Source organism: Neofelis nebulosa, chromosome 9 (assembly GCF_028018385.1).
Source record: "Neofelis nebulosa isolate mNeoNeb1 chromosome 9, mNeoNeb1.pri, whole genome shotgun sequence".
In the NCBI taxonomy this organism is placed as follows: domain Eukaryota; kingdom Metazoa; phylum Chordata; class Mammalia; order Carnivora; family Felidae; genus Neofelis; species Neofelis nebulosa.
In genome coordinates this window covers 20,404,558-20,420,938 of record NC_080790.1, presented here as the reverse complement: position 1 = coordinate 20,420,938, position 16,381 = coordinate 20,404,558, and the positions used below count along the sequence as shown (strand labels likewise).

At 38.3% G+C, this 16,381-nt stretch overlaps 1 protein-coding gene across 26 annotated transcripts in view; it reads left to right on the top strand.

The window, feature by feature from the left end:
• The window catches only part of DTNB (dystrobrevin beta), a 244,904-nt gene that overhangs the window by 123,812 nt on the left and 104,711 nt on the right, over positions 1-16,381 (top strand). For all 26 annotated transcript variants that reach the window (XR_009248268.1, XM_058682745.1, XM_058682732.1 and 23 more), the window contains one exon: positions 2,171-2,295. Coding sequence is in view for 25 of the 26 variants with exons in the window: in XM_058682745.1 (XP_058538728.1) it covers positions 2,171-2,295 (125 nt within the window). In the remaining variant the exon portion in view is untranslated. The remainder of the gene's footprint in view (positions 1-2,170; positions 2,296-16,381) is intronic.

The window sequence follows — 16,381 nt, the reverse complement described above, 5'->3', positions numbered from 1 at the left end:
TGGTACAGAGGGAGCCATTTTTTATTTTAATAGTTATGTAGTTATTTTAATGTTCATTATAAAATATACATGTGAAACCTGTGATTTCATGGTTGTTTTTGCTCAGGATGCAGCTAAAGCAGTCTATATGATAATCCATCTCATAGACTACATGAATTAATGGCCCAGGGGGTTCTCAGACATAGCAAAATATCATGAAATTAATACATGGATCACAGATGTAGTGTTTAGTTGTAAAGGTGAATTAAGGTATTCTCTGATGTCCTCTCTCTCCTACTTGTGTTGTAACTCAAGAAATAAGTTTATATGGTTTGATCAGGAAAAAGCAGTCTAGAAAATTCATCTAGGCCCACTGTTCAAATAACATATTCCATTATGGAACAGATCCTGGAACTATACACATGATTAACATGTAGAGCCTACCTTTCAGGAGCACCAGTTTCACAGAAATAGGCACATAATTAAAAAGTGCATGATAGCATCGTTAGCATAACAGTGGAAATTTGTGCCCAGTAAGTGGGTAGCTTGGAAAGGTGGTCTCTGGCTTATGAAACTGTGAGAAAAGTCTGCCCGGAGCAAGACTTGCAAGCAGTCTTGAGAGATGAGCAGAAAATTTACAGAAAAATAGAATGGCAAAAGGTGATCTCAGAAAGGCACACGCCAAGGTACAGAGACCTAAGAGAACACGGTGTTTGGGGCTAACTGAGCAGCTTGTCATTTATGCTAGTGTGAGGAGAGGCGGGAGCCAGGTAGGAAAGCTTTTATGTGGAATGTGATGGTGGGTACTTAGATCTTATTCTATAAGTGATTAGGAGTCTTTGAAAGATGTTAAACAGAGAAGTGATGTGAGGTCTGGGGACAGTGTAGAAGACAGAGGGGAGGATCAAGTCACATTTCAGCCTGTTGGGCAAAGGGGAAATGGAGAGCACTTAGGGGGGATGTTCAGGTTTTTGCTTTGTTTAGCTTCATACGCTTTTTAGGAAATACTACATTTAGGCTTTGCTCAGAATTTAATGTGTTGAAGGGGTTAGTGGTAGGTGATTTGGAGCCAATATATGAAGTTTCCGAAGAAATTGGTATTATTTAGTCTGTGTTATAAACAAGGTGTTAATTAACTTTCCCTGCATAGTCTTAAAGGCAAAGAGTTTTGCTTATTTTGTGTTAAATACATGCAAGCAGCATATAAAAGTTAAGTGGAGATGTGATATCGATAAGGCACATGGCTGCAAACAAGTTCTGTTTTTCAATTAGAGTGCTACATATGGTAATATGTTGCAGAGGGAGTAGAATGAAATATTTACACCTTTTTGCAGTTAACATCCTGCCAAGAAAATTTCAGACAAATGTGTTATTTAAAGGGAATTGGGTGGGCAATAAAATCAGTATATGAAGAGCTTCCTTTATATATGGGTTTCCAATGTGAATGTTCTGAATAATTTAATTGTGGCATATTGTTTACTAATGTGTATATTTACTGATACATCTTAGACTTGATAGTCTTTGGATTTGGCGTGTGTGGTTCTACCTTACAGAGAAATGTATTAGTATGCCAACTTACTCTTGTACCTTCCGCATATCTGAATTTACAGTCACGGGTCTGATGCTGACTGCCTGTCTATGTGAGGGCACTCATCTGTGTCTGTATACATAGCCAGACCCTTAGCACCAAATGTTCTGCCTCACGTTTATTTTGGGAATATTCTCTTAATAGGCATGTTTTGGGATGTGACTTAGTCAGCTAATTTGCTAACATTCAAAAGCCACGAGCTCTCAGCATTATCTTAGCCTTTTAGTATTTTAGTCCACCAAAAATTTCTGACTCTGATTGGGAAATTAACTGTAACATCTTACCAAAAATGATCTAGAAGCATCAGAAGAGAGAGTTCATGCAAAGGGCACAGAGAGATGTTCAAAAGGAAAGTTAACGTTAACTTTATAGTCTGACTGCATGGTAGAAATGAGGGAGTAAGTATAGAAATGAAGGACCACAAATGACCTTGGGACAACTGTAGATCCCATTCTGTAAGGCCCGGTAAGGTTGATTATAATGCAACTTAGCTTGTATTTAAAAGATATTTTCTTTAGTTCTTGTCACCATGTTCTTTGGAAATTCCTTTTCATTATTTTGAAGATTTAATTTCTTATTTCCTTATTTTCTACTTTGACACAGAAATCCCCTGCAAAGAAGCTGAGCCATGCAATTAGTAAATCTTTGGGGTGTGTACCCACCAGAGAACCCCCACATCCTGTTTTTCCTGAGCAACCCGAGAAACCACTTGACCTTGCAAATATAGTGTAAGTATACACCTGGTTATGGATATGGATTATACTGAAATGGAGACCTTGCTGAATTCTTTTGGATCACAGCCAACTTACCTAACATGAACATTTAACCTTCTGGTTTTTACTTTACTTTTGGGGAGCTTAAGACTTCAAGATTTTGGGGCGCCTGGGTGGCTCAGTTGGTTGAGCGTCCGACTTCGGCTCAGGTCATGATCTCACAGCTCGTGAGTTTGAGCCCCGCATCGGGCTCTGTGCTGACAGCTCAGAGCCTGAGACTGCTTCAGATTCTGTGTCTCCCTCTCTCTCTGCCCCTCCCCTGCTCATGCTCTGTCTCTCTCTGTCTCAAAAATAAATAAACGTTAAAATATAAATAAACAAGGGGCGCCTGAGTGGCGCAGTCGGTTAAGCATCCGACTTCAGCCAGGTCACGATCTCGCGGTCCGTGAGTTCGAGCCCCGCGTCAGGCTCTGGGCTGATGGCTCGGAGCCTGGAGCCTGTTTCCGCTTCTGTGTCTCCCTCTCTCTCTGCCCCTCCCCCGTTCATGCTCTGTCTCTCTCTGTCCCAAAAATAAATAAAAAACGTTGGAAAAAAAAATTAAAAAAAAAAATAAAAAAAAAGACTTCAAGGTTTCATTTATTTAAATCACCATAAATATTTACATGGAAGCATATAGCTCCTGAGCCCTGAAGTCTAAGTGATAATGATCACAAACAGAAACTTTAATTAATATATTGAAGAGTAATTATTGAACTGGTTTTAGCAAGGTTACCTTTTGTTGTTAGCGTGTTCTTCCTTAAATCAGCGGTAGTGATCATTTCTTCTCTATGGCTGTAATGCCCACAGGGGTGTTTAAAACTGGTTCAGACAACATGGAAATGAAAATCAACTTAATTTGTTGGTTTTTTTATTTTTATGTTTTGTATTGAGAAAATTAGGAAACACAAGATTGTATTCTGTAAATAAAACTGGTGTTTTATTTTTACTTTCTTTGAATATTCATGCTAAATGAAAGAAAGCCAGACAGGATCAAAAAAGAGAAGTAGAGAAAGAGGAAGAGTAAGGAAGAGGAGAAACGATGAAACTTTAAGATTCAGCCTCTAAACTGGTTTCTTCACTTTGAATTAAATGGTGATGTTATGTGTCCTCCTGGATAAAGTCAGTAGGCTTTTGATCATTAGTCTTTATCGGGTGTCAAGAAGTTTTTCTGTTGGAATAGACATCTGTTTTCTTTAACCTCCTTAAAAAAGCAGTTAGGGTTCTTGATCTTTTATTTTCTTTCTCATTCAATAATCTGAAAAACTTCTTTTAAAATGGTACATACCTATAGATTAAAATTTTTAGAATACAAAAGAGCATAAAATGAAATGCAGCACATTCTCCCACACTTCGTTGTGTGTTGTCTGGCTTTTAGATTTGCTGGTGGATACCTCGATATCTCTGATGTATTCAGAGCCCCATTTTTTGACTTCCCAATTTTGGACACTGTTGAATTCCTTCTGTTGTGTAAGAAACCAGTCTCACTTATAACTCTACGTATCAACCCATCCCGGTTTTTCATAATTATATTACCATTTTTAAAGCTGATTACCTGTTATTTTATTTTACTTTTACCTTTGTAATTTTAAATACTAATCCTAAACCTCTATATCTTGTAACTTTTTTTGACTTGCACTGTGTGAACTGAGGAAATTAGTACCTTCTCTCTACTTCTCCCTTCTCTTTTTGCCTCCTGACTTCTGTCATCTGTCTTTCATATTGTCAATGCTGATATTTCTGTTCTCTTCAGTGACCATAGCTAAGTCTTCTGAGATTCATTAAGGGTCAAATCTAAAAGTTGAAAACCCGACAGCAGCACTTACAGTTCATGTTCATTGCAGAGTCAGTGCGCTTCGGTTCTGTGAACTCTTCCTCGTGGTGCCGGCGCCCCCGTCCCTGTGCAGGTACCTCCCGTCGGGGTGCAGGGGGGTCGTCTCCCGTACACACCACTGATTGCTCAAAATCAGGCCTGTTGACTTTATAACTGGATTGACTTTCTTGTACTGTTTTTTTGCTCGTCTTTTGGTTTCTTCTTCTTGCTGGGAAAAAAATAGATACTTTTGTTCCCCACTGTGTTCCATAGTGAATTTTACCTATTGCTTGTAATCCACTTTTTGATTAAACTTTTCAACCTTTCCCCTTTTTGGTTAGTGTTTGTTACATTTTTTGATTAAAAAAATTTTTTTTTTGCCTCTCCAGTATTGTAGTGGTTTTCTCATTCTCTCTCTCTCTCTCTGTCTCTCTGTCTCTCTCTCTCTCTCTCTGTCTCTCTCTCTCTCTCTCTCTCTTAGTTTTGAAGATGTCCCTTTCACTAATGTTTTTAGTTTATGTAGAATGGACTTTTGTGTATGGTGTGGTATAGAATATCCAGTTCTCTCTCTCTCTCTCTCTTTGCATTTGAATAATAACTTGTGTCAGGGCCATTTATTGGGTGATCAGTCATTTCTCCACTGACCTACATTGCCACGGTTGTCATAAATGAAGTGTCCAAATGTGCATGGTCTGGTTTTGGACTCTCCTGTTCCTTTGGTCAAATTGTCTATCCTTATACCAACATCATGCTATCTTAATTACTATAAGGGATTAAGTAATTTTTTTTTTAGAATGTCTTGTGTATTTTTTTGCCCTTTGCTCTTTCATATAAATTTTATTGACAGTTTACTCAGTCCCTCATAAAATTTTGTTGGGATTTTGACCTGAGAATCATGGAATCTAAAAATCAAATAGAGGAGAATTGACATCTTTATAGTATTAAGTCTTCCATGTCATGAATGTGTTGTATCTTTGCATTTATTTAAATATCATTTTGTGCTGAGGTATCTGGGTGGCTCAGTGGGTTAAGCATCCAACTCCTGATTTCAGCTCAGGTCATGGTCTCATGGTTGTTAGATCAAGCACCACATCGGGCTCTCTCCCTCTCTCTCTGCCCCCTCCCCACTTGCCCACTCATTTTCTCTCTCTCTCTCTCTCAAAATAAATATTAAAAAAGTAAATATTAGTTTGTGCCTTTCATTAAAACTTCATAGTTTTCCCCAGAAAGTTATTATATATGATAGATTAATTCTTAGGTACTTAAAAAATTTTTTTTTATGTTTATTGTTTTTGAGAGAGAGACAGAGTACGAGCAGGGGAGGGGCAGAGAGAGAGGGAGACAGAATCCGAAGTAGGCTCCAGGCTCTGAGCTGTCAGCACAAAGCCCGATGCAGGGCTTGAACTCACAAACTTTGAGATCATGACCTGAGCCAAAGTCGGACACTTAACCGACTGAGCCACCCAGGCACCCTGATTCTTTGGTACTTTTAAAAATTCTTCTGTATATTTGTTGCTGTTGCAAATGGTGTCCTTTTTTCTACAGGTTTTTTGAGATATAGTTTACATATAATAAAGGCATCCACTTCAAGTGTACAATTGAATGAGTTTTGTCAAATGTATATACACAGTCATGCAAATGGTATCTTTACTGAATTATGTTTCTTAACAGTGTGTTGCTGGTATGTGGAAATGCAAATTGTTTCTGTATTTTAATCCACTATCTAGTCATCTTGCCTAATTTGCTTATTAATTTTAGTAATTTTCACTCAGATTTTTTTGGATTTTCTAAAATAATTGTATCACCTGCAAATAATGATAGTTTTATTTCTTCCCTCCCACTCCTTGTACTTTTATTTTTATTTTTTTAATCTTTATTTATTTTTGAGAGAAAGAGAGAGAGGCAGTGGGAGCGGGGGAAAAACAGAGGGAGAGAGGGAGACACAGAATCTGAAGCAGGCTCCAGGCTCTGAACCGTCAGCACAGAGCCCAACACAGAGCTTGAACTCACGAACCGCAAGTTCATGACCTGAACCGAAGTCGGACACTTAACCGAGTGAGCCACCCAGGCACCCCTCACTCCTTGTGCTTTTAAATATTAATCATCTGGTTTTTTTCTTTTGGTCTTCTTAAGTTGGCTAGAGCCTCCAGTGCAATATTAAAGCAGTTTTTTTTTTTTAAACATTTATTTATTATAGAGAGACAGAGCATAGGAGGGGCAGAGAGGAAGGGAGACACAGAATCCGAAGCAGGCTCCTGGCTCTGAGTTGTCAGCACAGAGCCTGACGCGGGGCTCCAACTCACAAACCGTGAGATCATGACCTGAGCCAAAGTCGGACGCTTAACCGACTGAGCCACCCAGGCGCCCCTCCAGTGCAATATTAAATAAAAGTGGTTTAGGGGCGCCTGGGTGGCGCAGTCGGTTAAGCGTCCGACTTCAGCCAGGTCACGATCTCGCGGTCCGTGAGTTCGAGCCCCGCGTCGGGCTCTGGGCTGATGGCCCAGAGCCTGGAGCCTGCTTCCGATTCTATGTCTCCCTCTCTCTCTGCTCCTCCCCCGTTCATGCTCTGTCTCTCTCTCTCTGTCTCAAAAATAAATAAACGTTAAAAAAAAAAAAAAAAAAATTAAAAAAAAAAAAATAAAAGTGGTTTAGTAGGCATTCTTGTATTGTTGCTGATCCCAAAGAGATGGCTTTCAGCATTTATTAGTATGTTATTTGATGTAGGTTTTATAGAAGAAATTGTTTATCAGGTAAAAGAGATTCCCTTGTATGCCTAGTTTGCTAAGAGTGCTTTTTTTTGGGGGGGGGGGTCATGAATGAATGTTATCAAAGTTTTTTCTGCATTGACATGATCATATGAGTTTCTTTATTAATGTAGTGAATTACATTGTTTTTTAAACAACCATATATTCCTGAAATAAATACAAGTTGACTCTTCTTTTAATACATTGCTAGATTTCATTTGCTAATATTTTATTTAGACTTTGCCTATGTTTAGGAGTTCCAATTGTCCTGTAATTTCCCGGGGTTTTTTTGTTTGTTTGTTGTTGTTTTGTTTTATTTTTAGGACAAAGTTTTCCCCGTGTGCTATCTTTAAAAAGCTGAAGAGCATTCTCTCTTTTTATATTTTTTGGAGGAGCTTTTCTAAAATTGAAATTATGTACTTGCTCCTTCAATATTTGGTACAACTCACCAATGATGCTATCTCTGCCAAAAGCCTTAGTGGGAAAATTTTTAACTGTGAATTCCATTTTTAAAAGCAATTATAAGACTTCATTTTTTATTTCTTTTTGAGTCACTCTAGAACATTTTATATTTGTAGGAATTTGTCAATTTCATTTGTATTTTCAAAGTTATTGGGACAAAATTCATGACGTTTTATCTACAGTATATGCGCTAATGTCCCGTTTTCATTCCTACTCTCACATAATTATGGTTTTTCTCTGGGTTTTTTTTTCCCCCTCTTGAACAAATCTTGCCATAGGTTTGTCCCATCTAGTGGACTTTAAGAGGACCAACTTTTGGTTTTGACGATTCTCTTATTATATGCATTGTATTTTTGAATATTATTTGTTTCTACTCTTTATTATCTCCTTTGTTACAATTTCTTCGGGTTTATCTTGCTACTCTTTTTTTTAACTTCTTTAAAGATACGGTTAGCATATTCATTTCAGGTTTTCCCCCTCCTTATATAAGCATTTAAGGCTGTGAATTTCTCTAAGTAGTCCCTGAGTAGTGTCCAAGTTTTCTTATGTAATTTTTTTATTGTTCTTTGAGAAGTATACTTTCCTAATTTCCAAACATGTGAGGATTGTCTAGTTTCCTTTTTTGTTATTAATTTTTAGTTTAATTTAATTTTGGTCTAAAAAGCGGTCTGCACTGTTCAGTTCTTTCAAATTTGTTGAGACAGGCTTATATGTAGTATATGATCCAGTTTTTATTACACTCTTAGTAAGCATGAAAACATTTATTCTATGCTTGTTTGGGTTTAGAGCTCATAGTGAATGAATGTACGTCAGGTCAAGTTTGTTAATCATGTTGCTCATATCTTCAAAACTATACATATTTCACTAGGAAGTTGAAAATTTCTTCTTACCTAGTAACTCTTCATTCCTAATAATTCTGTATGTTCTCAAGTCTATTTTACCCGCCACACCTCTTTTAATATCTTCTGCTATATTTGCATAGCGTAACTTTCCCCACCCTTATACATTCAACCTTTCTGTGTCCTTAGGTGTTCAGCATGCTTCTTGTAAATTAAGAGCTGGATTAAAAAATGTCATCTGACAACCTGTCTTAACTGGCGAGTTTTTTCCATTTAAATGTGTTATTATAATATTATTATTATAGTTAGTCATTATAAGTAAAATTGGCTTTCATTATTACAGTTAAAAGTATTACACCATGATAATTGAATTTTTTTCTCCTCTCTTATTTTGTGCTATTTATAATATTTTAAAAATTCCCCTTTATTTGCATATCTCACTCTGGTCACCCTTTCCCCAGGACTAATCATTCTAATTAGAATGCTCATTGTATATCTTTTTCCCAGTACATGTTCTTGAAAACTACGTAGTGTTTTGTACCTCCTTTTAAAAAATTTATGTAAAGTGGCCCTATGCAGATTATACCTATTCGTTCTCCCTGTGATGGACATCCAGTTGCCTCCATGTAAAATGCTGCGGTAAAGACCTCAGATGTTTTTTCCCAGTGGAACAGGGTAAGACTTTCTTTAAACCTAGGGTACAGTTATTGGGTCAAAGGTTGTGTGTATCCTGACCAGAGGAAGTGTGTTGGGGAATCCAGCAGTTTAGTGTATTCTTGCAGTTAATCTCTCGCATCTGAATTCAGGCCCCACATGGCCATCTCTACCTGGTGTGCCTGGGTTCAGAGACTTTCTGGTCAGTTTCACTAGAGAAGAACCTCTAGCTGTTTTACCAGGCCTAGAAAAAAGTAGTCATTTGGTGTGTGGTATTGGGGACTGGGGTCCTCCGCTTTGTAGGTGGACTTTAAACCAAACCTCTAATTTTTAATGCAGCCACTCTCCCTTCTTTCAGAGGCACCTGGCATCTCTGGTCTTCTGTGGCTCAGGAGAACGTTCACCTCAGGTTTCTTCTCTCTATATTAAAAAAAGCCCTCCTCGGGGCGCCTGGGTGGCTCAGCCGGTTGAGCATCTGACTTCGGCTCAGGTCATGATCTCATAGTCTGTGAGTTCGAGCCCCACGTCGGGCTCTGTGCTGATGGCTCAGAGCCTGGAGCCTGGAGCCTGTTTCAGATTCTGTGTCTCCCTCTCTCTGACCCTCCCCCGTTCATGCTCTGTCTCTCTCTGTCTCAAAAATAAATAAACGTTAAAAAAAAAAAATTAAAAAAAAAAAGCCTTCCTCATCTCTGGTTTCTGTTAGAAATTTAAGTATGAATTCAGTTTAGGACTGAGGGCTAAGAATCTGAACCTTTAATATTTCTTATTGATTCTTATCATTTTATTATGTTTACCTCGGATCCTTTTTTAAAAAATTTTTAATGTTTATTTTTGAGAGAGAGAGAGTGTGAGTGGGAGAGGGGCAGAGAGAAAGGGAGACACAGAATCCGAAGCAGGCTCCAGGCTCGAGCTGTCAGCACAGAGCCCAACGCAGGGCTAGAACTCACAACGCGTGAGATCATGACCTGAGCTGAAGTTGGACACTTAACCCACTGAGCCACCCAGGCGCCCCAGATCTTTCTTGTTGTTGTTGTTATTAAGACTTTATAGATAAAGTTGTGGTTTCCTGTGTTTTTCCTAATCCCATTACCCTTTCTCTCTCCCATAGAGTAGCTCCTAACATTTATTTGGTATTTATCACTCTATACATATTCTTACACTTTTACCAGATGTTCATGCATCCATAAAATAGCATTATAAAACTTTATATAAGTGGTCATGTTCTACATATCCTTTTGTATGTTTATTTATTAAATAGTATGTTTTTGAGATTTATTGAGAATCTCAAATGACATTCCACCGAATGACTATACAATAAATAATCCATTCTCCTGTTGACAGACATTGAGGTTGTTCCTAGTTTTTCACCACAATCTACAGTACTGGTGTGAGCATTCTTATACAGAGAATTTCTCTAAGGTATGAGTGGAACCACAGGGTCCTAAGATACGAATATCACATAATCAGGATAGATTAGGTGATAATGCAGTGGAAAATTAACCCTCAAATCTCATAGTTTAATGCATGGATGTTTATTTGTCACTCACACGAAGTCCCATGTGGATGGGAAGGACTCTAGAGCCGCTGAACTATGGACAGTGGCTAATGGTTTAGGCTGCTTCAATTTTTGGCTCCACTATCTTAACATGAGGCCTTATTGATCCCTGCGGCAGGGAAAGGAGCTTATCGGGAACTCATACCCATCTTCCTGTGCTTTGGTTCAGAAGTGACACATGTGGGGTGCCTAGGTGACTCAGTTGGTTAAGTGTCTGACTTCAGCTCAGGTCATAATCTCACGGTTTGAGATGAGGTGAGTTTGAGCCCCACATCAGGCTATGTGCTGTCAGCACGGAGCCCACTTCTGATCCTTTTTCCCCCTCTGTCTGCCCCTCACATGCTCACTCTCTCCCAAAGATAAATAAACATTAAAAAAAAGGGGAGGGGTGCACCTGGGTGGCTCAGTCGGTTAAGTGTCCAGCTTCGGCCCAGGTCATGATCTCACAGTCTGTGAGTTCAAGCCCCTCATTGGGCTCTGTGCTGTCAGCTCAGAGCCTGGAGCCTGCTTTGAATTCTGTGTCTCCCTCTCTCTCTCTCTGCCCCTCCCCCACTCATGCACGTGCACACGGTCTCTCTCTCTCTCTCTCTCTCTCTCTCTCTCTCTAAAAATAAATAAACGTTAAAAAAATTTTTTTTAATAAATAAAAAATAAAAGAGACGGGACATGCTAGAAAGTCTAACCTTGTCAAGATGGATCTTAGTGTAGAGAATAATGTTTCTTACTAAACTTTTTAGTTTAAAGATCAAATTTGTTATTTTTGTTTGTTTGTTTCTGGCTTCCAATTCATGTTTTACATTAATGTGCTCCTCTCAAAATTAAAAGAATATCTGTGTCTATAAAAAAATTCTTATTTCTGGATTTTTTTTCTTTTTTTGTTGTTGTCAGATAAAAGATAAGAATTTAAGGGTTTTCTAGGGCACCTGAGTGGCTCAGTTGGTTAAGCATACACCTCTTGATTTCAGCTCAGGTCATGATCTCACAATTGGTGGGATTGAGCCCGCTTGAGATTCTTTGTCTCTCTCTCTCTCTCTCTCTCTCTCTCTCTCTCTGCCCCTCTCTCTCTTTCTGTCCCTCTGTGTCTTAAAATAAATAAACTTCAAAAAAAATAATTTAAGGGTTTTTCTTTCCCAAAATGGATAGCCATTAGTCCCAACTCCATTATTTTCCTGATTTGTTGCAGTTTTAATTTTGCTTTTCTTTTAGCAACTGATACTCACCTTAACACCCTGAGAAATAATATAAATCACATCTGTGTCTATATTTGTAAAATAATTCTCTAGTAAGATGCCTTTACCTTATGGTTTGTCTTTATCTTAGTGGCAGGTTAAGAAAAGCTTTTGTGAAGAATAACATTTTTGGTGAAGCCTAAAAGATGAATGGGGATTAGCCATGTTGGAGCTTAGTGGAGGAACATTCACAGCAGAGGGGGAACAGTAGGACAGAAGAGAGGGAAAGGCTGCAGAGGTGGGCAGAATCCAGCTGAGATTTTGGACATGATACTAAATTGGAGAGTTTTAGGTAGGACAGAGATATATTTGCATTTTGCATTTGTAAAAGTCACTGCCTGCATGGAAATAGGAGAGTAGGACAAGAGTGAAAAAGAAGAGGCCAGCTAGGAGGTTTTTTTCATAGGCCAGATGAGAGATGATGGTGGTTTGGATTCTCATGGTGATAGTGAGAAAAGTTTGTGAACACATAAAGAATGTAAGGTTTTACCATTATTGGACACCTAGAAATAAAATTAAAACCCCAATGGAAATGTGGGACAGGAATTGAAGTTAAGTATGAGATAAAGTATATTTTAATGTTAATTGCTTACATTTCATGTTAGATGTAGAGATTTATCCAGATCCTCATAAATTCAGGACTCAAGTGTTGTTGATATTTGTTGAGCACACATAGTATTCCAAGCCCTTTGCTCACCTCTCCTATATCATTTCATTTAACTCCTATAGCAACCTTTGCAGTATAAGTATCATTAACCATTAATGGGTCAGGAAACGGCATTGGTGAGTTTCAATGACCTAAGATTACACAGCTCAAAATGATGGAGTTGGGACTGGAGTCCACACCCAGCCTCTTTCCATCACACCTCACTTTCCTAACAGGCAGACCCAGTAAGAAATTTTTACCCTGGAAGCATACAGTCATCGGACCATTGTTTGAGCCCTACGGTTAGTTCTAGAGTGAAGAGAGAACATTGAATTGCTGTATGTTGGTTGACTGAAAAATAGAAGGGAGGCAGTGTGGTATGATAGAAGAAAAACTAGATTAAATATAGAGACATCAGGTGCACCTGGGTGGCTCAGTCAGTTGAGTGTCTGACTTTGGCTCAGGTCATGATCTCATGGTTCGTGGGTTCGAGCCCCATGTCCAGCTTTGTGCTGGCACTGCAAAGCCTGCTTCAGATTCTGTGTCTCCCTCTCTCTGCCCCCCCCCCCACTCACTCGTGCACTTGCCTTCGCTCTCTTTCAAAAAAAACATTAAAGAAAAAATAGAGATATCAGTTTGCTTTACTGTAAAGTGGTAATAGTAATACTTAATTATCTCAGGATATTGTTTAAGGTTAATGTATTTGAAAGTACTTCTAAGAGGTTAGGATGCTGTAATACTGTATTCTAAACTTTTAAAGTCTTTTCCTCAGAATTAAGTAAATCATATCACAAAAATGTAAACTCCAGAAAAGCTGGGACTGTGTCTGATGCTTCGCTGAGTTCCCAGTGCCCAGAATAGTGCCTGGTGCGTAGTCAGCGCTTCAAATGCATTGAATGAATGAATGACACTAACATGATCTATCTAAACAGACACCTCCCTCATCCCCTCCCCTCTTTATGTTTGTTTCTTCAGAAAATAGTACAGGTCACGTACCTACAGTAAGTCTCCACTAGATGTCAGGCATATTTCCTTGATTGGCTTATTGTGGGTTTTTTTTTTTTTTTTTTTCCTGGAGTTGAAAATATTAAGTAAACAAGGTTTTTCAAATAAACCTCAAACAAAACCAGTTCACTTATCATCCGTACTCTAGCAACTTTTCTTACTTATAAGTCTCTCAGAGAAATTAGGTATTTCCTTTGGCCAAAACATCTTTATAAAACTTCTGATTCTTGATGTCTGATAGACTTTCTGCTAGCCTAATTCAAGCAATTTGCTGTTGCTTAAGATCTAATTATCTAAACACACAGTCCTTATACCTAATTTCTTTAATTAGCAGTTAATCACTATTACATTTCAGTTTATGGTATTTATTTCTGAGAGAAAGCAAAACTTCCTGGTGTTGTCTTAGTGTATGTATTCCTCTGAATTTCGTCAGGGAAGAGCATGACCAGTGTCCCACTGGACATACCTGTGACTGATGTGTTCTCTTAAACAGGGATTGGCAAGCTACAGCCTGCAGATTAGACTTAATCTTAATAGGTTAGACTTAACCTATTGGCTGTCTTTGTGTGGCCCATGATCTAACAGTGGTTTTTATATTTTTAAATAACTGGAGAGAAAAAAAATAATATTTTGTGAAATAAATAGAGTAACATCGTGTGGAAATGTATGAAATTCAAATTGCATTGTCCATAAATAAGTTTTTTGGGACAGTCCACACTCCTTTACACATAGTCTTTGTCTGCTTTTGGGCTGCAGTGGCAAAATTGAATCTTTGTAACTAAGGTTGAATGACCCTCAAAACCTAAAATATTGTACAGCCTAGGAAATATAGTCAGTGGTACCTGTAATAGCAATGTGTGGTGACAGATGGTAGCTACATAGTGATGAGCATAGCGTAACATACAGACCTGTCCAGTCACTATGCCATATACCTGAAACTGACCGACTGAGCCACCCAGAGACCCCGCAGTCTATTTCAATTAAAAAAAAATGAGGCGCCAGGGTGGCTCAATCACTTGAGCGTCCACCTCTTGATTTTGGCTGAGACCTTGATCTCGTGGTTTGTGGGATTGAGCCTCGTGTTGGGCTCTACGCCACCAGTGTGGAGCCTGCTTGAGATTCTCTCTCTCCCTGTCTCTGCTCCTCTCCTGCTCACATGTGCATGCACACATTCTCTCTCTCTCAAAATAAAAATAAATAAACTTAAAATAAAAAATATTTATTATCTGGCTCCTCATAAAAAAAGTTTGCCAGCCCCTACTCTGAAGGAAGGGTTGGTAAAAACTTCAAATTTAGGGTACTTGTTGCTTATTGGTATTTTGTTTTTCTGAATGCTCATCATCTTTAATGGTCCAGGTTGTTTTTTCAGCCCAAGGGTTAAGGTTAATTGATAACTTCTTCTGTTGAAGCTCTTGGATAATGTTTGTTACCTAGAAACCAGACTGCCTTATTGTTTCTTGCTGCTTATGCAAATATAAATATTAGCCTATTTGAACTGAGCCAACTAGTTTTCTCTACACTTAGCATCAAAAGAGAATTAAGCTAGATAATAAAAAAAGTTATTTAAATTGTAATTAAAAACTTTAATATGGTTCTATTTTGTTCAATTTTAACTGCCCTTCTATTTAATACTTAGACTGTCTACGCATTATTTTGATTTGATCAAAACATATCCTCTCTTTTATTTCAACTTCATAGATTTTTTTATAACTTTAGACAATTACGCTTGAAACATCTCATCCTTACAGTATTTGTGAACTTATTAGCATAATATGATAATTCTGCCTGCTTTGTTCTTATTCATGACTTTAAGTAAATCAGTAGAAATTTGTGAGACCAGGAATAATGTAAGACCATTTATTAAAACCCTATGAAATTTGTAAGACTCTGAAAAAACAAGTCTAACTACTTGTTTATGTTATTTAGATATTAAGGCACATTTTTGTGATGCTTCTTTTATTTTTTTATTTTTAAATTATTTATTTTTGAGAGAGAGACAGAGAGACAGAACGCGAGCAGGGGAGGGGCAGAGAGAGACAGAGACAGAATCCAAAGCAGGCTCCACGCTCCAAGCTGTCAGCACAGAGCCCAACACGGGGCTTCAACTCACAAACCATGAGATCATGACCTGAGCTGAAGTCAGACGCTTAACTGACTGAGCCACCGAAATGTCCCATGATGCTTCTTTTAAAATGATGGATAAATCTGGATTTGGAGATGGCTTTTGTGACAAGGATGCTTCTGGGTAATTGTCCTGTGCCAAACTCAGTGCCTCATTGTTTGCAACTTTTTTAATACACTAAATTTGGGTGTTTTCAAAGAGAGTTATTAACTGGCTTTAACTGTATTCCCAAACAAAGTGTGGGGTGCAGTAGACTTTATAGTACTGATTTGTTGGTCTGGATTGAAATCACTGTCTTCCACAACTATTTACTGAATGTGTACTGTGACTGGGGCTCAGTGCTTGGTGCTGAGGATAGTCTTATTTGAGAAAACTGACAAGATGATACTTTTCTCTTAGATCATTGGATGAGTCTGATGTTCTCATCACTTGAAGGGAGTATCACATTCATTCTGGGTGTCTTGGTCTTTTGAGATTGAACCTATTGGGAAGGTTATAATTTTGAGCTGTTTCCAGCAGGTTAAGTATTATAATTTGACTCTTAGATCATAGCTCATCCGATACTAATTCTGTCTTGCATTTTGCTGTAGTGATTTTGAAAAACCTAGGCAATGGTGACATAATCTGCTCACCAGTGGGCCATCAGACACCTTATATTTCAGGTCTATCTAATTTAATCTTTGGAGAAAAGAAAAGCTGCTTTTCATTCTCCTGTTCATGTAGCCCGGAATGTGAAAGCTCTTACGGTTCTTAAGGTAAGCTCTTAGCATCATCTGACGCTAATTCTGTCTTAACGTTTGCTGGGATGATTTTGAAAACCTAGCACCTGAGGAATACAAGATTCTCTCAGAGCTTTGAGCCTCTCTTCACCCTGGTTTGGGTGTTCTTTGCTTGGCTCCATTTCAGGAGGATGGTCCAGGGGATTATTCGCTTCTGGGGTTGGGGCCACTTGGTAGCCCTGGAAGTATATCCTTCCAAAAAGAAAGATGGAGCATA